This window comes from Hyperoodon ampullatus (genome assembly GCF_949752795.1).
Source record: "Hyperoodon ampullatus genome assembly, chromosome: 17".
In the NCBI taxonomy this organism is placed as follows: Eukaryota; Metazoa; Chordata; class Mammalia; order Artiodactyla; family Ziphiidae; genus Hyperoodon; species Hyperoodon ampullatus.
In genome coordinates this window covers 28,651,162-28,677,294 of record NC_136930.1, presented here as the reverse complement: position 1 = coordinate 28,677,294, position 26,133 = coordinate 28,651,162, and the positions used below count along the sequence as shown (strand labels likewise).

At 36.4% G+C, this 26,133-nt stretch overlaps 1 protein-coding gene across 1 annotated transcript in view; it reads left to right on the top strand.

The window, feature by feature from the left end:
- CNGB3 (cyclic nucleotide gated channel subunit beta 3) overlaps positions 1 to 26,133 on the top strand; it is a gene marked incomplete at both ends in the record, with an annotated part of 140,516 nt that overhangs the window by 6,635 nt on the left and 107,748 nt on the right. The window contains one exon of the mRNA XM_079722145.1: positions 11,566 to 11,692. Within this exon, the coding sequence (XP_079578271.1) occupies positions 11,566 to 11,692 (127 nt within the window). The remainder of the gene's footprint in view (positions 1 to 11,565; positions 11,693 to 26,133) is intronic.

Sequence of the window (26,133 nt, the reverse complement as noted above, 5' to 3'; positions counted from 1 at the left end):
GGTCCCTCCATGTTTCTGTAAATGGCATTATTTCATTCTTTTTATGGCTGAGTAGTATTCCATTGTATATATGTACCACATCTTCCTTATCCATTCATCTGTCGATGGACACTTAGGTTTTTTTCATGTCTTGGCTATTGTGAATAATGCTATAAACATAGGGGTGCATATATATTTTTGAATTATAGTTTTGTCTGGATATATGCCCAGGAGTGGGATTGCTGAATCAAATGATAATTCTATTTTTAGTTTGCTGAGGAATCTCCATACTGTTTTGCACAGTGGCTGCACCAACTTACATTCCCACAAACAGTGTAAGAGGGTTCCCTTTTCTCCACACCCTCTCCAGCTCTTGACATATTTTTATCAACAGCATTATTTAATCTTCCAATTTTTCAAAAGGAGTAGAAGGTTCTTCTGTAGATCATATAAGAATTTTCATTGATTACAATGAACTGTTGGTTAACAAATGGAGGTATTGAGGAAAAGAGAAACACCCTACAGTAGAAATCATATCTGCATATCCAAAGGAAGAAAAAAAAACACAGAACTGTCAAAATAATTCAAACTATAATTCTGTTTTATTTTGAGTTATTTTAATTTTTTTATTGAAGTATAGTTGATTTACAATGTTGTGTTAGTTGCTGGTATACAGAAAAGTGATACAGTTATACATATTTATATAAAAATAAAGAATATTTCATATTATTTTCTATTATGGTTTATCACAGGATATTGAATATAGTTCCCTGTGCTATACAGTAGGACCTTGTTATATATCTATTTTATATACAGTACTTTATATCTGCTAATCCCAAACACCTAATTTATCCCTCCCACAGCCCTTTATCCCTTTGGTAACCATAAGTTTCTTTTCTATGTCTGTAAGTCTGTTTCTGTTTTGTAAGTAAGTTTGTTTATGTCATATTTTAGATTCCACACATAAGTGATACCATACAGTATTTGTCTTTCTCTTTCTGACTTACTTCACTTAGTATGGTAATCTCTAGGTCCCTCCATGTTGCTGCAAGTGGCATTATTTCATTCTTTTTTAGGACTGAGCTATATTCCATTGTGTATATATACCACACCTTCTTTATCCATTCATCTGTAGGTAGACATTTAGGTTGCTTCCTTGTCTTGGCTACTGTTAATAGTGTTGCTGTGAACATTAGGGTGTGCATGTATTTTTTTTCATTTTTATTTTTATTTTATTTTATTTTATTTATTTATTTTTGTGGTACATGGACCTCTCACTGCTGTGGCCTCTCCCGTTGCGGAGCACAGGCTACGGATGTGCAGGCCCAGCGGCCATGGTTTATGGGCCCAGCCGCTCCATGGCACGTGGGATCTTCCCAGACCGGGCCACAAACCCGTGTCCCCTACATCGGCAGGCAGACCCCCAACCACTGCACCACCAGGGAAGCCCCCATGTATCTTTTTGAATTAGTGTTTTCATTATTTCCAGAATTGCTGGATCATATGGTCACTCTATTTTTAGTTTTTTAAGGAACCTCCATAGTGGTCTCGATAGTGGCTGCATCAATTTACATTCCTACCAACAGTGTAGGAGGGTTCCCTTTTCTCTACACCCTCTCCAGCATTTGTTATTTGTAGACTTTTTAATGGTGGCCATTCTAACTGGTGTGAGGTGATACCTCATTGTAGTTTTGATTTGCATTTCTCTAATAATTAACAATGTTGAGCATCTTTCTGTGTGCCTATTGGCTATCTGTATGCCGTCTTTGGTGAAATGTCTATTTAGTTCTTCTGCCCATTTTTTGACTGAGTTGTTTGTTTTTTCATTATTGAGTTCTATGAGCTGTTTGTATATTTTTGAAATTAATCCCTTGTCCGTCACTTTGTTTACAAGTATTTTCTCCCAGTCTTGTAGGTTGTCTTTTTGCTTTGTTTATGGTTTCCTTTGCTGTGTAAAAATTTGATTTGGTCCCATTTGTTTATTTTTGTTTTTATTTCTATTGCCTTGGGAGCCTGACCTAAGAAAACATTAGTACGATTTTTGTCAGAGAATGTTTTGCCAATGTTCTATTCTAGGAGTTTTATGGTGTTGTGTCTTATATTTAACTCTTTAAGCCATTTTGAGTTTATTTTTGTGCATGGTGTGATGGTATGTTCTAACTTCACTGATTTACATGCAGCTGTCCAACTTTCCCAATATTACTTGCTTAAGAGACTGTCATTTCTCCAGTATATATTCTTGTCTCCTTTGTGGAATATTAATTGATGGTAGGTGTGTGGGTTTATTTCTGGGCTCTCTTCTGCTCCATTGATTCATGTGTCTGTTTCTGTACCAATACCACACTGGTTTGATTACTGTAGCTTTGTAGTATTGTCTAAAGTCTGGGAGGGTTATGCCTCCTGCTTTGTTCTTTTTCCTCAAGATTGCTTTGGCAATTCTGGGTCTTTTATGCTTCCATATAAATTTTAGGATTATTTGTTCTAGTTCTGTGAAAAATGTCATGGGTAATTTGATAGGGATCACACTAAATCTGTAGGTCGCTTTAGGTAAAATGGCCATTTTAACAATGTTAATTCTTCCAATCCAAGATGATGGTATATCTTTCCATTTCTTTAAATCACTTTCAATTTCATTTATCAATGTTTTATAGTTCTCAGCATATAAGTCTTTCACCTCCTTGGTCAGGTTCATTCCTAAGTACTTTATTTTTTTGATGAGATTTTAATATTATGAGTTATTTTATAATAGTGATGGTTTCAAATATGTAGTTCTCACATAAAAATACAACCTTGATGGCATGAAACCAAGAATCACATCTTTGGGATTACAAGTTTATTCTTATTCTTGTTATACTCTATTCAAAGTGTGTCTGTAATCTTAATTTTTCCTGGCTGGTAATAAAAGCTTTATCATGGAAACTTCATTTAATAGAGGAGCTATTTGAGTGGGAAGGAAAAAAATAGTTTCATTTAAATTTGCAGACTTAGCATGTCTTCAGAAACTTTAATAGGAATAACAGTTATATTTGAGATATTTCGTTTTGAAAAAGCAAAATTATTACTGTTTAAATATAGCCTCTTATACATGGTTGGTATTTCTGTGTTCTTCACTTAAAAACATGCAGGTGCAATGTCATAATATCTGCAGATGTTGATTTCTGCTTATAGAACTCTTATCTTCTGCAGAGCCTGGTTTAATTTATATCTGCCATAGAAATGAAGATTGCAACAGATTTTTGATTCAAATAAAGATAACTAACTAAAGTCCTCTTTTGATTACAATCATCTTTCTTAGGCTTCCACTTCACTTATATTACATTAAATGTTTCTTTAAATTAATGTTTTGGTACCAGCATAGGATATGTAAATGACTTACCTCATGATTTATGATGCCATAAAGTGACTCTATTTGTTTGGAAGTGGATAAAAGTTAGGTGCCCATAACTAGTATGGTTTGGTAAGCTCAATAATGCCCCTAAAGGTATCCACACCCCAACTCCCCAAACCTATGAATTTGTTACCTTACATGGAAAAAAATTGCTGATGTGATTATATTAAAGATCTCGAGATGGTAAGATTATTCTGCGTTATCCAGGGGGAATCAATGTAGTCAAAGGGTCTTTATAAGAAGAAGGCAAAAGGGCCAAAGGCAGAAGAAGGAGATGGGATGATGGAAGCAGATGTTGGATTGATGCATTCTGAAGATGGGGGAAGGGACCATAAACCAAGGAATGCAGGCAGCCTCTACAAACTGGAAAAGATGAGGAAACAGATTCTCTCCTAAAGCCTCCAGAAGGAATGCAGTCTGTCTTAGACTTCTGTCTTACAGAACTATAAGTGGATAAATCTGTGTTGTTTTAAGCCATTAAATGTGTGGTAATTTGCCACAGAAATAGAAAACTAACATATATGGCTTTAAAATACTCCATACTTTCAAAGTCACAATTAAGAAAATGAAATTTTCAGTCCAAACAATCATACGATTAATACTAAAGGCAGTATTTTGTACTAGAAAAAACAGAGTTTGACACCCCTGAATTCAAATTATTACTCTTCTACTTAACTAGTTTTGTGTGACCTTAGTCGATCAAGATATTTAACATCGGGCTTCCCTGGTGGCGCAGTGATTGAGAGTCCGCCTGCTGATGCAGGGGACATGGGTTCATGCCCCGGTCTGGGAAGATCCCACATGCCGTGGAGTGGCAGGGCCGGTGAGCCATAGCTGCTGAGCCTGTGTGCCCGGAGCCTGTGCTCCGCAATGGGAGAGACCACAACAGTGAGAGGCCCGTGTACCGCAAAAAAAAAAAAAAAAGATATTTAACACCTCTGACTCTTAGCTTGCTCATGTAACCAACCACATGTAGGTACTCCATGTTGTTAAAACCTGTGGACATAGACAACCCTCGACAAGATGTTTTTAGTTATCCTCTTAGTCTTCCCTTCTTCTCCAGTCATGCTCTCCAGCCCAGACTTTTTGTTGCAAACAAACTACAAGTATGGGGTCTTCCCTGCACCTTCTGAGCCAAATAGCTCTCCACAGCCAAGATCCCAGCATGCCAGGTTCAGCACAGTTCCAGGTCTGCAGAGGCATTCCGGGCCTTGCCTCTCCCCTACCATCTATCCAAACTGACCTAGCCTGCATCTCAGCCAACTCTTAGGTTGAACAGACATCCAGAGAGCTAAAAAACAAACAAACAAAAACTGCTCTAGAGCTAAAGCTGCTCTAAAAAATAAATTATATTATTTTTTAAAATATAGACACAAAAAAGGAGGGAAAATCCTAGCTTGTTTAAACAAGAGACCACCCTTTATTCCTTGGTAGTAACAATTAACTTATTCAACTTAACTTGTCTTATGTGGAATAGGAAAATGGGCAGACTGTCTACTGAAATTTAATTTACAAGTATCAGTAAAGGCTTCCCGATGTAAAAGCAAACAGCTTGACTGGCAGGCATGAGAGGAACTACTATGGCTAATTTTAGCAGTGTAGTCCACTCTGTGACTATTGGTCCTATTCACCAGCCCAGGGTTAAGGTGGGAATACAAAAACTACATCAACAAAAAAAAAGAATGAAACTTTTTATCAAAATTACTCAAGCATGTTTCTCTGCTTCATCGCAAAAGAAAGTCTTATACAGTATTCAATTAGAATTATAGAACTCAATAAGAAATATTCATTCAAAACTAATACCTAATGTGATGATGAACAAAAGAAATGAGAAGTGAATAAACTTAGCATGGGAAATTTCTGAAAACTTAGTCTAGAAAAAAAGGAAGTAGGGGCTTCCCTGGTGGCGCAGTGGTTGAGAGTCCGCCTGTCGATGCAGGGGACGTGAGTTCATGCCTCGGTCTGGGGGGATCCCACATGCCGCAGAGCGGCTGGGCCCGTGGGCCATGGCCACCGAGCCTGAGTGTCCGGAGCCTGTGCTCCACAGCGGGAGAGGCCACAAGAGTGAGAGGCCCGCATACAGCAAAGGAAAAAAAAAAAAAAGGTAAGTAACATGGGCTTTACAGTTTGAAACGGTGAAGAAAATTCCTAACCATGCTGAGTTGGCAAGGGACATAGGCATAGTCAGGGCACCTTGGGTGGCAAGTGCTCACTGTAAGAAAACTTGTGTATAACTGGAACTGAAAAAGTGTTCTGAGAATGTAAGCAGCCGTAGGAGCTAATTACTATCTCTGACTCTTTTTCACAGTCAACATGGCTTCGTTTCTCAAGACTGCTGTGTTTCTCTCTATATATCTACTCTGGACTGCTCTCTCTCCATCTAGTCTTTTCCCAGTCCATATTCCAGAGAGAGCAGTCTACCTGACTTAGATAACAACCATTGTTCCCACATGGCAGAGCCTTCATGGTGACCATATATATCGGTCACCAGCCAGCATGGATCACTACATTCTTCAGGTCAGGTGCCCAGCTGTGTGCACAGACAGGAACCATTCCTGTATGTGATACAACAGAGGTGGAGAGAGCAATATCAGCTAAAAGGAGAAGTTAGGCAGAGAAATCATACACTGTTTTAAATATCAAACAGAAGAGGAGACTATGATAAAATACCTCAGTGTCCACTTATTTTTTAAACTAAAAACTTGAGACTCCAACCAGAGTGGGTGTTTTCGCTTTTTTTCTTTTTTTTTTTCTTTTTTTTTTCTTTTTTTTTGGATAAAATGCCACTTTTTTTTTGCAGTTTGCATGATTTAAATATATTTGCATAATTCAATTACATCAAACTCTGTGTTTTTAGTCTTCTTTCTGCTAAAGAATATATCTGATTTGTAGGAAATCACATTCTGCTTTCCTGATCCCTGGAACTCTTTTAAGTAAATAGAAGTTCCTGTATGCCCCACATACATCAATGCTGTGTAGACCTGAAGGAGTTAATGCATATTTTTTGAAAAAAAGATTATTTTAATTTACCCTAGTCTGCTTGGTGGAACACTTTGTATTTATATTGCATTTTTCTCAAATGGAGTCTTTATCTAATCCTCACAGAAATCCCCATGACAAAAGTATTCCTCATTTTATGGATGAGGAAACTGTTACAGAAAAGCGACTTATCCAGAGTCACCCAGAGAATTAGTGGTTAGGATTAAAGCTCTGTCTTCGGTACCCAGCACCAGTAACTCACCACATTCCTTAATACCTGTATGTAAAATGCATTTTCTAGGTGAATTAATCCCAACAAAAGGTCTCTGAAACCAAGCATGCCATTGAGAGAGGACAGGATTCCTTGATCCTGACACAGTACCAAAGTTACCTTTGATGGATCTGTATTCTTTTTGCTTTACAGTTATTCATTTCTTTACTTGTGATGATGTACCTTAAAGCAAAATCTGCCTAAATGTAAAAATTCCTTCAGGACTTTTTAGCATGTTAAGGCTGCCTGGAGGAACTCTAACCTCTGACTAGGTTCAAGGATCCCATCCTAGCTCTCTTGGCACAGGCTTCTGCCTGTATACCTCCAGCAATGGGGTTTTCGCTGCCTCACAAAAATGTATGTTTCACTGTAAGACAAGTTGAGTTGTTAGAACGTTTGGGGTTTTTTTGTTTTTCTGTTTTGTAAATCCTATTGATGGATCCCTCTTCTGCCTTCTGGAATACATGAAATAATTTTATTTTCCTGTCTATGTAACAGCCCTTCAAAGAATTGGAAATAACTGCTAGGTCACTAGTTAGTCTTCAATACCTTAGCTATAGAACATAAGTTCCTCAACCATTCTTCTAATAGGATGGTTTCCAGAACTCTCACCTACTCTGATTCCTTCTAGATTTTTATAGATTGCATGAGCATTTCTTAGTATAAAGTACTCCATTTTTCTATGCTATGGCATTTAAGGCACTCCATCAGATCCCATTGTGTATGCACTGCTACAATATTTGTCAATTTCCTCCATGTCTTTTGACAATCTACAAAGATGTAATAAAATTTCAAGTGTGATCAAGGTGCTGTAATTAAAATTATTCTAAGAAAACATATATTCTAGCAACTACAAAATTAATCACAAGCTGAGTCAAAAATACAATCTTGGGTGCCAGAAAATAATCATTAATCATACACTTCTTAAAACTGTGTTATTCATTTTTTAACTCCAAATGTTCATTCATTAAGATGAAAATTATAGTATCATTTATGCATCTAATCAGAGCACTCAGACTTAGTCTTTATTAATTCATCTAACATCTAGCACTCAGGTATTGTTGGTGTCTAATAAAAGGAGATTTGTTTTTGAGACAGAGCCCACAATGTATTTGGTGTTTTAAGAATTAGAAATTTAACTAAGTGATATCATCACCTGCACGAGGTATTCCAACCAATAAAAGCATTTTTAGGTCTTCTTTTTACATTCATCCAAAAAAGGGCCAATTGAACTAATGCCTAATTAACAACCTTATTCCCAAATTAATTTCTTTCTTTGAATTCCTCCTTTTCCAGCAATTATTTAGTGCCACTGATAAAATGTGGAAGGTTAGTGGGTTTCTGTATCAATTATTTCCCCTCTTAAAGAGGGAAACATGTGTTTCACACCTGTGCAGGCCTCCACCATGCGCAGTACCCGGGGGTCAAACAGTCTGAAAGTGTATTACAGAGGCCCAGAGTGAGATGCTGTCAGGCTGGAGACAGATTCAGCCAGGTGTGTGGAGAGCAAACTCAGTGCTCACTCTTGCACATTCAATAAAAGCAACCATATCAGAGCACTTTGATATCTGCCACGGGCACACATTCCAGGGCAGAATTTGACTAAGTGCACTGATGTGATCTGACAATTGCTACACAATGTGCAAAGAGCACAGTTGGCAGAAAGACTTATTCTTTTGGGCAGCTGCAAAAAAGGGAATCCTGCTGTCCATGTGTGAAGCTGGGAATTACCATGCGCGGTTCACAAAACGTTACCCAGATGCCAAAGCAAGATTTACTATGTATTTTAGATTTTTCTTTCATGATGAGGATGATGCAAACAATCTGACCATCTGTTCCCACAAACAAATAACATGCTGCATGGATAAAAAGACACCTATACTGACTATAGTTGATGGAGATCCTTTTGTTTTAAGTCCTCATGGGTATTTTTTCAAGTTGTTCTGCCTTGAATCCAAGAATGGAAATAACTGGTTTCTCATCTTCATGGGAGTTTTTAACTTTATGGGAGAATCACAGATTGGAATCTGCCTACTGGAATCACCTAATTCTGAAAGTGTTAGTGTTCAACTTTTTAAGTTGCTTTGCCTCACTCTTCTATATTGCCTTTGTCCTGAGGGATATGAAGCTTTTGCGTCAGAGCTTGGCTACTCTCCTGATTACCTCTCAGATCCTTAACCAAATTGTAGAATCTCTTCTTTCTTACTGGCTCCAAAAGAAGCAGCATGTGCAGGTGAAGAGGAAGGTGCAGGCTTTAAAGGCAGACATCGATGCTACATTATATGAACAGGTCGTTCTGGAAAAGGAAATGGGAACTTACTTGGGGACCTTCGATGATTACTTGGAGTTATCCCTGCAGTTTTGTTATGTGAGCCTTTTCTCCTGTGTTTACCCACTGGCAGCTGCCTTCACTGTGCTAAATAATCTCACCGAAGTTAAGTCAGATGCCTTAAAAATGTGCAGGGTCTTCAAACACCCATTCTTAGAACCTTCAGCCAATATTGGTGTATGGCAGGTAATTATTTGAGAAAAAATTATTTCTTTAAAAAAAAACAAAATGAGGCATTGTGATTTTTTTAAAAGCTATGATAGAAGATTTATTTTATAATAAAATGCTTATCCACAAAGCAAATTAGGCTATATTTAATTTCTAAAATAGCCCAGATTTGTCATAATAGAGCATCATTTTAGAAGAGCTTGGTAATGTCTAGAGGAGACCTGGTAAGGTGTGAAGATCTACTTAAAGTTAGTTTAATCCAAATGTTATGAGAATAAACAAAGATGACTTATTAGAATGCAAGAAAAGAACTATTGCAAGACAATTGGTCATGTAATTGGTACTAGCAGAAAAGTAACACAGCAAATGTAATACATATGCTGTGGCTTGAATGAGCGATGGAAGAGGACGATGCAGCTTATACTCATGTGCCTCTATAAGAAACAGTCACTAAAAGCCTCTTAAGGAATACTCTGTTTTACAGATTCTGCCTGTTTTATATTCAGCAGGGTTTTTTCTGAATCCTTTTACTCATTTTTTCATGCTCTATTTCAATCCTAATATTCTTTTGGGACAGGTGTCCCTAGAAACGTGCACAAAATGGCTCATAGCCCTTTTTTGGTCAGACTCCTTTGAGGAGCTCATGTTAACCCCAGATCTTCTCCATGGAAAAAAATGTATATACAGCATACAGTCTCAAGTGTTCCAATCCATGATTGTACAGGACATCCATGGCCAGAGGTTAAGAACTCTCTGCTTTAAAATATCGTACAGTGATTGCCCCCAATATTTGTAGATATAGGAAAAAGATTTGGCTATCACTTTCTTAGCCAACAATACATGGAACAATGTCAAAAATCTGAAAAGTGATTGGGGGGGTAGATAAAAAGAAATGGAAAAATATAGCTTGATCCAAATACACAGGGAAAATTCTCTCATTTCTATCAAAACCTCTTAGTAAAAAATGACATATGGAAAGTGTGTGTTTCCTATCTTCCAGCCAAAATTAGTATAATTCCAAAATAAAGGTAGATAAGAGATGCAAAATGAAGAAAACTGTCTTGGGAAATTCAGGGGTTTATTCTTTCTTATTCATAAATTTTTTTTAAATGGTAAGTAATGACTTGACTTTATGATTCACTTTATTCTTGAAACATGTTCCTGAAAAGTTCAGTATGTTGAAAACGTTTCGATGGATCATAGAAATTTTCATATTAAAGGACTTGTATGGTGAAAACTTTTGTAAAGTAAGAGATCATCCCCTGATTTATCAGTTTTGTAAGCCCAGACCTTTGATACTGTGTTGACTTAAGTTTTAAAAATTATAATGTACTACAATAAAATAAGGATTATGATTTGGGCCTTCATTTCAACTTTCTAAGCACAGTACATACAATTAAAAATAAATTAGAAACTGTGGATAATGGATTAAATTGTGTTCATTGTATTTCTTTGCTCCCTCTATATTTTCTTTTATATTAAGTAATTTATTTTCATTAAAATCTTCTCTAAAACCCAAATATTTAGCAATGAATTGATTATTCTCTGGGTAAATTACAATTTAAACTATATTAATTGGAAATTGTATTTGTAGGTTTGAAGGATAAAATGTAATCCTTGTACTGAAAATGAAGCTAGTACATATTAGTTTGCATTGCTTCTTCAGAAAAGATGTCACAGCTGAAGATGATCAAAGGAAAAATAAAGATTTTTATTAAAAAACAAAATTAGAATGCAAAATTTGAAAATAATGTCAATGACATCATTTCTGCCTATTTTATTTTTCTGAATTTTATGATGCAGCAATTTCAGCCATAAATTATACTTTAACAGAATCAAAAATGCCTTATGAATAATGGCTCCTTATTAATTCAGCCTTGCTAATGTCAAAAAGAAATATACCATGTAAAACTTATGTTTCACAATATACCAAATTTAAGCATATTTTTTCATCAGTGTGAAGGTGTCTGCAGGTTAACTCCTCCTGCATAAGGTCATACTTTGTTTAGAGGAATCCTAGGGGAGGTGTTCCTGAGAAAACTATTCTGGAAAAACAAGCAGCTTCTCTGTAACTTATGTTGTCCAATATAGCTGTATTAAGAGTGGCATATAGGGACTTCCCTGGTGGCACAGTGGTTGGGAATCCGCCTGCCAATGCAGGGGACAGGGATTCGATCCCTGGTCCACGAAGATCCCACATGCCGCAGAGCAGCTAACCCCATGTGCCACAACTACTGAAGCCCACGTACCTAGAGCCCGTGCTCTGTAACAAGAGAAGCCACCGCAATGAGAAGCCCGTGCAGGGCAAAGGAGAGTAGCCCTCGCTTGCGCAACTAGAGAAAGCCTGCTCACAGCAACGAAGACCCAATGCAGCCAAAAATAAATAAATTAATTAATTTTTTTTAAAAGTGGCATATATTCTTCTATCTATATGTTGTTTCTTTCCCATAGATAAAATCTGCGAGAAAAATACACTCGAAGACAAGACCACAAACCCTGACTCTCAAAATCCAGCAGAATCAACTGGAACAAAGCCAGAGCAGAAGGAAATGGGGACTGGGAAAGAAGGCCTGGTCAGGTGAGAACTCAATAAAACACATAATACTGCACTCAAAAATTCAAACACCTATCCCCCACTTTAGCTGAGCAAAGGTCAGGAGAACTACAATAGTCACATAACACAAGGGACCTGGCCGGAACTAAAAGGTTGTTTCTGTCCAGTTTATTGTTCCTTACCAGCCTGCCATGGCCACTAACCACAATCTCTAAGCAGCCATTTGGCCATAGGCCATAGCACACCAACAAAAATATTGTAGTCACATGTCTGAGTCATTAGTATCAGCTCGAAAACAGCTTACATATTTACTAGGCATGAATTTTTTAAAAAGGACTTGAAGAGAATGAATGATTCTTCTCTGAATTCACAAAGAAATGACTATTCCAATTCTGTAAACATTTTACTGTTCCAGAAGATTGATTATTATTTCCTTTCATCTGCTAAAGAAAGTGTGGTATGATAACCAAGAATAATTACAGAAGCAGATCATCATTTTGCCACTGAAGGAATACAGTTATATAAATACTTCCTACAAAATTACTGGAAATATCACAAAGGAGATGGCAATGTCAGTGTGAATCACTGAATCCACAATAAAACCCAATGAGAAGCTCCTTCATTTGGCCACTTCTTAGCTTGTTTATGTGCCTGCTGATCCAATTTGAATTGCTTGACTATAGTTAATATAATTGCAATAAGTGTACTCTTCTTATTTAATAGGCAAGAAGAGTTGTCATTTATAAAGAAGTTAAAAGTACCTATTCCTCCCCCTGACCCCCCATTCCCACTTCTCTCTCAGAAGCTCTACTGTATTAAACTGTGTGCTGCCAATAGGTGTCACCATGATAATCTAGGACCCAGTGTATTAGGTTGAAAAATAGGCATCAGAAAGAGTGCATTTTCAATAAGCATATGTTTGACTGTATATGAAAATACAAGCTCATTCTACTGCACATACAAAAAAATTGACAAAAATTAAGCCTGACATATTACTTAGGCAGAGGGAAGGTACTTAAACTCTGAAGTAAAGATTAGACTCTCACAACTGGGGTAAGTAATTATATTATTTCTATAACTGTTGGTGTTTACAGATGATTTACAGTCCTGTTAGTGAGTCATTGTTATCTTTACTCCACAGATAAGCAGCCAAGGCACAAAAAGGTTAATTAGTTTGCCTATAATCATAGGTCAGCTCTGCCAAGATCAGACTGCAAAAGACTCAGATCCCTGAGTGGAAATTTTTCCTCGCTCCCACCAATACACTCACTTTTAATCAACATCTTAACCTTCTGAACTGATCTCTCTTTCTAGCATTTATTTTAGTATATTTAATTTTTTGTAACAACCAGGGTGATACTTAGGTTTTCAAAGGACTGAAGTGGAAGCCATAACTAACATTTTTAGGGATGTATTCTTCTTAACCCAGTATAGTACTTTCACTCTTCTGAAATGCGAAAATGCAAACATTTCAATTACGTTGAAAATGGGTCATATCTCAAAAACACAAAACTCCTTGACACAGCCCTGTATGCTTCCCACCTGTTTTACTTTGTCTTCCCCAACACACAGTTCCTTCCCTGTTGTCCCATCTCCCTGTTCCAGTCATACCTGTCCTATTTCAGACTCTTGTACTCATGAATTGATTATTCTCTGGAATGTTTGATTATTCATTTCACAATATAGGTAGCAAAGTCACTTGAGAATTATCGACAAACTGAGTAGACCCAAGTTAGTTTAAAGCTCTGGCTTTATGGCTGGCCACACTTCTCCTCAAGATTGAGGGAGAACCAGCTGCATTGAAGGAGCAACTTAAAAGGGTCACTGGAAGTTCCAGTGTCACTTTTGACTAATATTACTGGGAATCTTAATTTCCAATATCATGGAGGACTTACCAAAGCCTTCCTGTTTTGATTTCATGGGTATCAGTGGTACCACATCTTGAATCCTAGAGATCAGTGTTTCTATACATAACTAGAAAATATCAATGATAAAATAACTTTCTATTAAAAGTGTTATTTCACAATACTCTCAATGAGTAAAGATGATTTTGGTATTTGCAGTTATTAAAAATCAACAATTTTAAACTTGGGCAAGGCCAGGTTTTAAAAAGCTCTTTCTCCTTGAAAAAACATTAAGGATTTGATTGATTGCAGGCACTAAATACAGATGCTGTGTGAGCGACTGATTCTCACTTCAACTTTTTGAAGTAACAAAATAAGTTAATTATTAATAAATAAAATTTAAAGGTAGGTTTTTTATTCTAAGTGCATTTACATTATCCTCTGACCTAAGCCATGGCTTGAATAGGAATTATGTGTTTAGGATGATCAATATCATCCTATTGTATTGGGGAGAATGCATGTTGTGGATTTTGCAGTCTCTGTGTGTGAAGAGCAGTGTGATATTATTGATTATGCCTTTTGTTTCTCTCACACTCAGCAGAAGACAGGCAGAGGTAGATACCAGGAGAACCAACAGGATATAGATGATATAGATATAGATATAGATATAGATATAGATAGATATCACAACAGGATTTTTTTTTAACAACAAGATTATATGTATAAAGAGATTTATTATAAGGAATTGGCTTACATGATTGTGGAGGCTGGGAAGTTCCTAAGATCTCCAGTCAGCGAGCTAGAGACCCAAGAGAGGCAATGATATAGTTCCAGTCTGAGGCTGCAAGTCTCAGAATCAGGAGGACTGATGGTATAATTCCAGTGTGAAAGCTGCAAGCTGAAGACCCAAGAAGAGGCAATGTTTCAGTTCAAGTTTGAAGGCAGGAAGAGCTCATGTCCCTGCCCAGTCAGGCAGGAGGAATCCCTCTCACTCATAGGAGGGTCAGCCTTTTTGTTCTATTCAGGCAGGCTTTCAACTGAGTGGATGACGACCACTTACATTAGAGAGGGCAATCGGTTTTACTTAGTGTACAGATTCAAATGTTAATGTCATCCAAAAGCACCCTCACAGACACACCTAAAATAGTTATTTTTTACATATCTGTTATATTTTAATTCTTTAGCACAAAGACTATTGCAAAGTGCACAAGGAAAGATTAGCTATGATGTAATTTTCAGTTAAAATGAGTTTCTGCTTATAACATAAACAATTTTCTAAAGGGCTTTAAAAAAACAATTATCTGAGTCATGTAAAAGCATTTAACTTTTTTTTAAATATCTTTATTGGAGTATAATTGCTTTACAATGTTGTGTTAATTTCTGTTGTACAGCAAAGTGAATCAGCTATAAGTATACATATATCCCCATATCCCCTCCCTCTTGAGCCTCCCTTCCATCCTCCCTATCCCATCTCTCTAGGTGGTCACAAAGCACTGAGCTGATCTCCTTGTGCTATGCGGCTACTTCCCACTAGACATCCATTTGACATTTGGTAGTGTATATATGTCAGTGCTACTCTCTCACTTCATCCCAACTTCCCTTTCCTCCCTTGTGTCCTCAAGTCCATTCTCTACATCTGCGTCTTTATCCCTACCCTGTCACTAGGTTCATCAGTACCATTTCTTTTAGATTCCATATATGTGCTTTAGCATACGGTATTTGTTTTTCTCTTTCTGACTTACTTCACTCTGTATGACAGACTCTAGGTCCATCCACCTCATTAAAAATAACTCAATTTCGTTCCTTTTTATGGCTGAGTAATATTCCATTGTATATATGTGCCATATATTTTTTACCCATTCATCTGTCAATGGACACTTAGGTTGCTTTCATGTCCTGGTTATTATAAATAGTGCTGCAATGAATATTGTGGTTCATGTACCTTTTTGCATTATGGTTTTCTCAGGGTATATGCCCAGGAGTGGGATTGCTGGGTCATGTGGTAGTTCTATTTGTAGTTTTTTAAGGAACCTCCATACTGTTCTCCATAGTGGCTGTATCAATTTACATTCCCACCAACAGTGCAAGAGGGTTCCCTTTTCTCCACAGCCTCTCCAGAATTTACTGTTTGTAGATTTTTTGATGATGGCCATTCTGACCGGTGTGAGGTGATACCTCACTGTGGTTTTGATTTGCATTTCTCTAATAATTAGTGATGTTGAGCGTCCTTTCATGTGTTTGTTGGAAATCTGTATGTCTTCTTTGGAAAAATGTCTATTTAGGTCTTCTGCCCATTTTTGGATTGGGTTGTTTGTTTTTCTGATATTGAGCTGCATGAGCCCAGAATAGCTTTTGACCAAATACCTGGGGACCCTGTGGCCAAGTCAAGTTGACACATAAAATCAACTACCACACCATCTCCATTACTCACATAAAGGAACTGAAAGTTTTTCTGATGCTAAAATGCAGTCTTTTCTCACCATTTCACAGTCCTCTCATCTCACCTGCAATAGACTGAATGTTTGTGTTCCCTCAAAATTCACATTTTGAAGCCATAACCCCCAATGTGACATTATCAGAAGATGAGATCTTTAGGAGGTGGACCCCATCATGCATGGAGTTTGTGCCCTTATAAAGAGAACTTAGAGAACTCTCTTGTCCTCTTTCCACCATGTGAGAATATAGCAAGAATCCTGCAAAACAGAAGACAGCTCTCACCAGAACCCAACTATGCTGGCACAGTGATCTCAGACTTCCAGCTTCCACAATGATGAGAAATGAATTTCTGTTGTTTATATGCCACCAGTCCATTGTATTTGTTATAGCAGTCTGAACAAGTAAGACATCACCCAACCCAGCCTTACCCAAAACTCTTTAACATAGAACCTCAGTACCCTTGGGCATACATAATAATGACCGTCTTATTCATCATGCCACAGAACAGAAATTCTAATGTTAACTAGTTACAAAGTTGGGCATCCTGTTTATAAAATATTCCCTAGTCTCAAATATTGTTTTGTAAGGATACAAGAGTATGGATATATGCCTAAGCCAAATTCACATATTTTGTCTATTTAGCTCTTTATATAAACACAAAAAGAAGGGGTGAGTAAAGTTGACATTATTATATTATAAAGATGTGAATTTCATAAAACAAAATCACTTCTGTGATTCTGTGATTTTTTTTTCATCCAACTCTCAATAAGATTCTAAATAGAACCTAAAACTAATTTTCTGGCCACAGTAATAATACTTATCTCAAATACATGTCAGCCCAGGAGGAGATTTCTTTTCAAGATATCCAAGTATTACATATCCACATTGCTGACTGGAATCCATTTGTGTTAAACTAGATTATTTATTTATATATTTATTTATTCTTTTTTTATATCATTTCAGAATGTCCTCTAAGTTGTTTATCCAGGGGAAAAATATTCTTTGCAAATCTTCCCAGAAAAAAGCAACCAATTCATTATGCTGTTAGATGAATCATTTAGCTTCTGAAAGACATAGGGTTCATCCCTGGAAAGTCCCATTGATGCCATTTGTCCATTACTGAGAAAAACAGCCTGTTTCTGGCATTCCATGTCAGCAAATTCTTATTTTTTAATATAAAAAAGTGCATTTTGATGGACACAAATGAATAGCAAGCAAAAGATGTGTTTTGCCTGGAAATGTCAAATAGCTATGTCTGAAAAGGAGACAGGGTTGAATGCCTGATAGGTTAAGTGGTTAAATGATGAACAAGCGAGTGAAAAGTTCAATGCCCATGACTGGGGTGCACTGCAAGACTGACTTTTACAGTTATAGTATATGGCTTTTCATCACTGTTGCTACCTATAATGCCAAGAAGGAAGGTTATTTCTATGAATAGTCTTCTTTGTTCATAATAGCAATCAGTCTCTATTTGGGTGGTTTTAAAATAGGCAGTCATATCACAGCAGGAACAATGAGACCAGAATAGAATTCAGAATCTTATCAGCACTCATAAACACTGATGTGTATTGTCTTGTAGCTAGAAAAAGCAAGAATCACTACCGTAAAGATGCTTAAAAATCCATATGTGACTTTATAGTTGAAATAGAAAAGGAATGTCAGCTATCACATTTATAAAAATAAAATACAATTTATACTATAATAATTTATAAGCATGTAAAAAAATAAAATCAGCTACACATGTGCTAATTCTGTGGGATGCATAATAAAAATGATGCACTATTATTTTTAGCCCCAAATTAGAATTTTCCTCTATAGTAAGCAATACTTTTATAATTAGGCATTGCAAACACTTTTAACAACAGATTGGCATCTCATTTTAATAATGATTGCTAACATATTTCTAGCAATATGGCAAACTAAACATTTGTAGAAAACTCTTTGGGGAGAATGTAATTAAAACTACTAGGTAAAATATAAAACCTACATTTTAATGCATGCCTGAGCTAGTGAAAAATGAATTCTACTGTTAGAAAGTTTCAAGAACTGGTGTTTGTCCTGAGGATTTTTCCAAACTCTACAGGCTAGATCTGAGTTGAAATGTGTCATTAGTGAAACAAAACCTGGGATTAAACTGGATGCAAAAAACAAGTTGGGGGGCTTCCCTGGTGGCGCAGTGGTTGAGAGTCCACCTGCCGATTCAGGGGACAAAGGTTCGTGCCCTGGTCCAGGAAGATCCCACATGCCGCGGAGCGGCTAGGCCCATGAGCCATGGCCACTGAGCCTGCATGTCTGGAGCCTGTGCCCCGCAACGGGAGAGGCCACAGCAGTGAGAGGCCCACGTACCACAAAAAAAAAAAAAAAAAAAAAAAACAAGTTGGAAACTCTTTCATAAAACTAGGATTCCACAGGGTAACCCACTGGAGGGTAAACTACTTCTCAGAGGGAAACAGCTTGAGTAATACTTGCCTTTTTCCTGGCTTTGAGTGGGGAAAATGGAAGAAATTTAAAATTGGGGGTGAGGCAGGGGTGTGGAATGAAGGAGGAGAGGACAGAGGAGGGAAAGGGCAGAGAAGAAAGGGAACGGGAGAAGAGGAAGGGGAAGAAAAAAAATTCTTAGCCATAAGCCAATATTCAAATAGAACTAGAACCAGAATTCTTAAACTATCTATATTCTGAAAAAAAAAAAATGAGGCTAAAAAAATTTAAAACAATTAAATTTGAGAGTCCAGACATCTGCCAAAATCCAACACAATCTGGAAGAAAACAAACTTTAAAACCACATCTCAAAATATCCCTATTGATAAAGTTTCAATTAACATGAACTCACAGTCAAAAATTACTAAACACATGAGAAAATAAATTGCTGTGAACAAGACAACAGAAACAAAAAACTGCAGAATCAGACTCTTGAAAACCTGCAGATGATGAAATTATCAAAAACAGTATTCTGTATAAGTATGTGATGTATATTTAAAAAATAAAAGAGAAGATTGAAAATAAGATAAGAAACAACAAACCAGAAATTGTCAGAATTGACAAGGTATTTCTGCAAGTTAACTGAGAAGAACATCTAGAAATGAAAAATATAATCTCTAAAATTAGAAAGTCAGTTAGCTAGACAGCAGATTAGACAGAGTTGAAGAGTTAGCAAAGTGGATGACAAATCTGAAGAAATCACCCCAACTTCCACCATAAAGGAAAAAGATGGACAATATGAGAGATTAAAATTAAGAAGTGTGGAGGAAAGTATGAAAAGGTACCAAATGCATATAATCAGAATTCCAGAAAAAGATAATAAATAGAATGGTGGAGAATCAATATTCAAAGAGATAATACAATTGATAAAAGGTAGTAGTCCTAAAATTCAGTAAGGCAAATAAATCCAAATCAGCATAAATAAAATGAATTAGCCCTAAATATATTCTAATAAAACTTAAAAGTACAAAACACAAAAGAAAAAGATTTTTTAATTAGCCAGAAAGTAAATACAGACCACATAAAATAGGAGAAGTAAACTAACAAACATCTGACTTCTCAATAGTAACAATGGAAACCAGTAAACAGTAGAATGGCATTATCAAGATTCTAAAAGTAATAGTCAACCTGGAATTCTATACCTGGTGAAATTATTGTTCAAAAAAGAGGGTAAAGTGTAAATATTTTCAGTCAAGCAAAACTGAAGGGAGCTTAGAAGTTTTGTTTAACGTATACTTCAGGAAAAGAAAAATTATCTGAGGAAGAAAGACTCAAATTGGTGTAGTCAGGGATCAGTCAGGAAAAAAGAATTTATTCTAAATATTTCAATGAGAAGTCATTAAATACAAGGAATTCTGTAGTTTAAATTTTTTTTTAAGAGGTAAGAGAGCAAAGTTCAAGGGTGGAGACTGCAACACAGAAATTAGAAAAGTGCAGAAAGTAGCTGCCAAAACCACAGCTGCCCCTTAATTTCAAAGCTGGAGACTGGCAATAGAATATAAAGTCTGAAGAAGGCTCAGAAGATCTGCTGCTTCTAAGGAAGTATGCTCTGGTCTTCTGCCAGATGACAACTGAATTGTCAAATCACCTACAAATGTGTCTCATTGGTGGAATTTAAATCAGAACCCTCCTGGCAAGGAATTCTTAAAAATAAGGTTCCCAGGCTTTCAGCCACTGCAATAACATGGGAAAGTGTAAAAAGGAACAGAAATGCCACTGATTGCAAATAGCCAATCCAGCACAGAGATTCAAGAAGAAATGAGTGGAGAAAATGGCAAGCATGTGGATAAATAGAAATAAACATTAACACCATGAAATAACTATAATAATGTCTAAACTGAGGGTAAAAAGTGAGATGGAACTAAACTATTCCCTCTACAGTAGGGTGATTGGCATAAAAAAGAATTAAGAATATGATCAATTTTAGAACTTCTTGATTAAACATGCATGTTAAAATATATTTGAAGAACACTAACTTAATTAAAATAGAGTAACCTCCATACACTAAGCTTATATGATCTTAATATTATAAGATGATAGACGAGAGACAGAGAGAACATGGAGCAATTCTGTCAATTACAAAATGAAACTGATGATTCCATGCTCCTAGATGGGTGATTTTAAAATACTTCTTTTTGTTTTTTCATAGACTTAACATTTAAAAATTCATTAAGCATATATTATATTTGAACAACACAACTGACAATTTAAATCTGAAAGAAATTTAGAGAACCCTTATATCCAGTAACTGAAGAATAAACAGTTATTTCAAGTTTACTTAGAACATTACAAGAGCTTAATTCATTTTGCTATGTAAAACAAAAAAGCAAACAAACAAGGTACACTGTAAAATCTCCCAGGAGCTCTTTAAAAATACAAATGTTTGTGTTCTACCCCCAGTGATACTGATTTCATTGGTCTGGGGTGGGTTCTAGGCCTTAGTGTGTCTGAAAATCACTCCTCAAGGGATTCCAAGGTCCACTTTTAAGTGGCCCTTGGGTCAACAAATACATCATTAGTGAAATTAGAAAATATTCAGAAAGGAAACACAATGAAAATATTGCACACCAAACTTATAGAATAATAAAGATACTAACAGGTATTTGGGTTTTTTCTTTTTTTTTTTTTAACTGGAAAAGTTGGTTATAAAATTTCTTGGAAGAATAAACAAGCAAACATAGCGAGGAAAATGCTGAAAACAGAGCTTTTAGAGTAATGTAGGTGGTATAAGTCCTACCAAAAATTAAAACCTATTTAAAAAACCTTTGTAATAAAAAAAAAATAGTGTGGCACTGGCACATGAATAGCTAAACCAATAGTATAGAGAATATAGAAATAGACCTAACTGCATATAAATGTGTAGTGTATGATAAAGTTAGCATCTAAAATCAGTACAAAAAATGTAGATTTAAATAAGTGATATTAGAGTAACTGGATAGCCATATAGAAAAAAAGTAAAATTGGATCTGTCCCTCATGCAGCACACAAGGATAAATTCCCAATGAATCAGAGATTTAAATGTAAAATAGTGAAACAGCACAAGTACTAGGAAAAGAAGTTCAAATCCCTTCATAACCTGGAAAGGTACATTAATCCCCAAATTCAAAATTCAGAAGCAAAAAAGCAAGGGCTTAATACATTTTACTATGTAAAACAAAAGAAGCAAACAACAAAAAACTTTTCATTACAAAAAAAATTATAAGCAAAAAAATAAAAAAGAGGCAAAATCAGCAAAATATCCACATATGAAAATTCTCACTGCTATTTGCTTTGGGGATTGATTATTTTATTTGGGGATTAACAGACATTTAAATTTTTTCATTAAGATATTTTAAAACTGTTAATGACTCAATCAAGTTGATATCTTTGTGATATGTTACTACCACAATTTTATTTTCCTCTTTTTAAAATCTAACACCAGAAGTACAATGTACTTACCTAATAGCATAGAGCAAAACCACTATGTCATGTAATCCCAGGAGTAAAACAATAATCCTGACACTCAATACAGTGCAATCTGAAAGTCTATCTTGACCTCAAAAAAAAGTCATTATTAGTAGTGTATATATATGCATATATTATATATAATATAATATTCACACCTATGTATACATTATTCATATACATATAATATATGTGTATATTTGGTGACAAATTACTTGCTAAAGTCTCCACCTGTGCTTTCTACTCTTAAAAGTCATTAATATTTGCCAGAAATTATATGTGGCACATGAAGATGAAACAGACCAGTATCAGAAACATCAAGAGTGATTTACTAGTAGACAGTTAGACATGAGTCAGCAGACAGAAGACAAAAATTTTATGAATATGTGTAGTTGCTTTGAGAGAGGAACGAGCCTACAGACACAGTTTGTGACCCTATGTATAAATCACTTCTGACATATCAGTTGCCTGTTGTCATAGAGAACCAGAGCAGACAGAATTTGTGTCTACTTTCTTTTTTTTTTTTTTTTGGAGAGAAGGAAAATAGACAAATTTTGTATTATTTTATGGCACCTAAATTGTGACTTATAAAAAAATAGATCTATTTATTTACCTAGTACAGTGAAGGGAACCATAGGATAATTGGTGGATTTTTTGAAAGTTTTCAAAAATTATGCAAGTGGACAAATTCAGATTACTATGAGGCAGGCAAATAATACCCATGTATAAAGCACACGGGGTATGGAAACAACAGAGCGAGCAAGATGATAAGAGACAGGAGAAGAGGGGATACTGAGGTGAACTGGAGTGCACCCAGGGATTCCTCCTTCCCTTAAAAAGCCAATCCAGTTGAGAGATGCCATAGGGAAAAATGAATCCAGTGATGCTAATATTATCTGATTTTTTTAAGAAAACCCCAAAATGAATACTACCAAAATAATTTGAAATTCTTTTAGACTATAGGCTAAACAAAACACAGCTACCATCTCTGCCTTAAAAGGGTAGGCTAGTTCTAAACAAGTTGACTGTTAAAAAATATAATTCCATTATAAAATTACAGATGTGGTCCACAGGAAAAATATTCATTATTGCTGTTCCCAATGTGAAGCACATATAGAGAACAAAATCAAAACTATAAGAATATTTTGTGGATTATAATTAATAACTTTGTACATTTCCTTTCAGTATTTTTGTTATTTTTAGGATTGGGGTTTATACTGTAGTATTTTTTTAGATATCATATTTTAGTTATTTTAGATATCTTTTATCTGATATTATTTAATAAGCAGTCTTCCATTTGAACAGCATGTTTTTATAGCCAGTCTCTTTAATGCATTCATAATAGTCTAAATAGCATAAATAGCAAGAGCCTAGAAAAGAGGTTTTGTTGATTCTATTTGAAAGTTAATTGACTGATGGAAGTTGGAAGATTTGGGGGAAAAAAAAAAAAGGTAAAATGGAAGCTCCCTAATGTGAGAGAATAACTAGATGACTCATTGTGTTTTTTAAAATCTTTATCTCCTTGGGAAGAGGAAAATGATGGGTCTGCCTAGGACTGGCATTAGCAAGAGACAGGAGCATGATGAGACAAAGGAGTAGAGATGAAGGAGGGGGTACCTCCCTACCTGGTGACAGCAGCAGACAAAAGAGCTGAATCACCTGAGAAAGGAAAAAAAAAACAAAAAAAGAGTTTCCCACCTAGTGAGAGACAATTTCAGCCATGGGGAACAGCAAAACTAGCACAGTCATTTGCAGCATATCGGTTCTCAAAAAGCAGCAAAAATGCTATGCAGATAATAAGGTGAGGGGAGCAACCCCATAAGCAACGTAAAAGTAAGCTGGCCTGTGGGAATCAGGATGGGAAATGGAAGCTTATCAGACACCCCCATATTCTCTCCACCCTTCTTGAGGAAGGAAGGTACTTGAATGTTTCAGCAAGTCAGCAAAGTTATGAGGAATTGCTCATTTACTAGAGTGGGGCAATTGCCAGAGAGGTTGACAATTTTATCTCAAATATTTAGCACAGGGTCTGGCACTTATTATATGCAGTTGAAGATAATTGCTTTGTGAATAAAAATTGTATATTTTACTCTACTAGTAGATTTCAAGAAGAGGGATCACAAAGTGAAACATATATATATATTTTAAATTTCTGATGGAAATTTTATTAGTACATATAGTTTAATGCCTGAAAACTGTTCTCATTTTAAATATAGGAATCTTTTCAAATATGGTTGTTTTCACTAATCATGAAATGTCTTGCCAGTTTTTCCTTTATCTTTTTATGAAAGGTAATGTTTTCATTTATTTTTACCCTTTTCCAGCATCCCATAATATCCAGTTTGTTATATAATGTGGTAAAAAATGCAACTGAGCTTAAATGTCTAATAATTCTACACCAATAAATGTTCACCCTAATTCTGCTGAAGCAAGAAATAGTTTCACAACTAGTTTATGTGCCAACCATCAGCTAGGTAAATCGCTTCTACCTAGCTTAATGATTCATTTTATTCTAACTTTTTTTATGCAACTTATCTGGGCATCCAGCTCACAAAAACAGGCCTGTTTTGAGCCCTCCCAAATGCTGGTCATGGTAAGGCATTGACAGACAGTAGAAAAACAACTGTGCCAAAAGGAAAAAGCAGCAAGAGGACAAGCCAACAAAAGAGAAGCCATCAGAAGTTCCACATGCTTCCACCACCAAGTGTAATGTGTGCCTGGGTCTGTACCCTTTTAATTAGCCTTTGCTCCTATTACAGTGGATGAGCTGAACACACCATGTTTCAAGGCTGATTCCTCCAGGAGTGCCCATCCCCCTCATCTGCTCAGGACGTCACTCGGGCAGTGTTCCCTTTCCCTCCCTCACCACCTCTCTGTTGGATCATTTCTATAAGCATCTAAACATGTTGTAGCAGTTCTCACATTTAAACAACAGCAACAAAATGCCCCCCTTAGTTCCACGCAAGTATCAGCTATTGTCCTATGTGTCTGCTCCTCTTACAGCAAATCTCTTCAAACCAATTACCTATATTCACTTTTTCTATTTCCCCTCCTCCCATGTCTTCATGACCCTGTTTCAACCAGGATTTTATTCCTTCATTCCACCGTTTTTTTTCCTACTTTTATGAACTTTTTTATTGGTTTTGTCCACTTTTACCAAAGTCAGCAATACCTCCTATGTTGCCAAAGCCAATGGCCAGGCCTCAGTTCTGCTTTTTTCTACCCATCAGAAGCAATCCAGGGTTGATCCCTCACTCCTTTCTTGAAATACTATCTTCATTTGGTTTGACAGATGCCTCTCTCTCTGATTCATGCCTTATCTCAGAGGACATTCTCCTCACCATTCATTGATGGCTCCACTTCATCTCCCCAACCTCTAAACTTGGAAAGCCCCAAGCACAATCTTCAGACCCCTCCTCTGCTCTTCCTACATTCTCTTAGTATGTGATTTTATCTGGTCCTATGGTTTTAAGCAACATTGATACCCTGATGATTCCCAAATTTATATCTCCAGTCCCGATCTCTCCCCAGAACCTCAGTTTCACATACCAATTGCCTAGTTAATATTTCCACCATGGTGTCTATTTGACATGTCCCTTAATTCCCTCACTTCTTCCAAATCTGTTCCTCCTACGTCTTCCCCTTCTCAGTAGAAGGCACCTTCATTCTTCCATTTGCTCAAAAATTCACCCTCTTTTTTCTCTCATACAGTACAACCAACCCAATAGCAAATTCTGTTGGCTGTTCCTTTGGGACATATTCAGAATCTGACCACATCTCAGCATCTCACACACAGCTGCTACAATGTCTCCTAACTAGTCACCTAGCTTCCACTGTTTGCCCCCTATAATCTGTGTTCAACAGAACAGCCTGGGTGCTTGTGTTGAAATGCAAATCATCCCTTTCTCCTCCAGATTCTCCAGTGGCTTCCCATTTCATTCTGAGTGAAAGCTGAAGTCCTCATAATGGCCCACAGTGCCCTACGTTATCTGCCCTGCCACCAACCTCTTCACTGCTCCTCTGACCTTAGCTCCCTCCACTTTCACTCTCTCACTCTGGCCCAGCCACACCCGAACAGGCTTCCCTCAGATCTCCACATAACTTCCTCCCTCACTTCTTTCAAAGTCTCTGCTTAAATGTCACCTTATTGGAGGGACCTTCCCTGACCACCCGATAGAAAATACCAGTGTCTTTCACTTCTCCAACTCCCTTACCCTGATTTTTTTTTCTTTGTTGCATTTACCATCACCTGACATAGTCTGT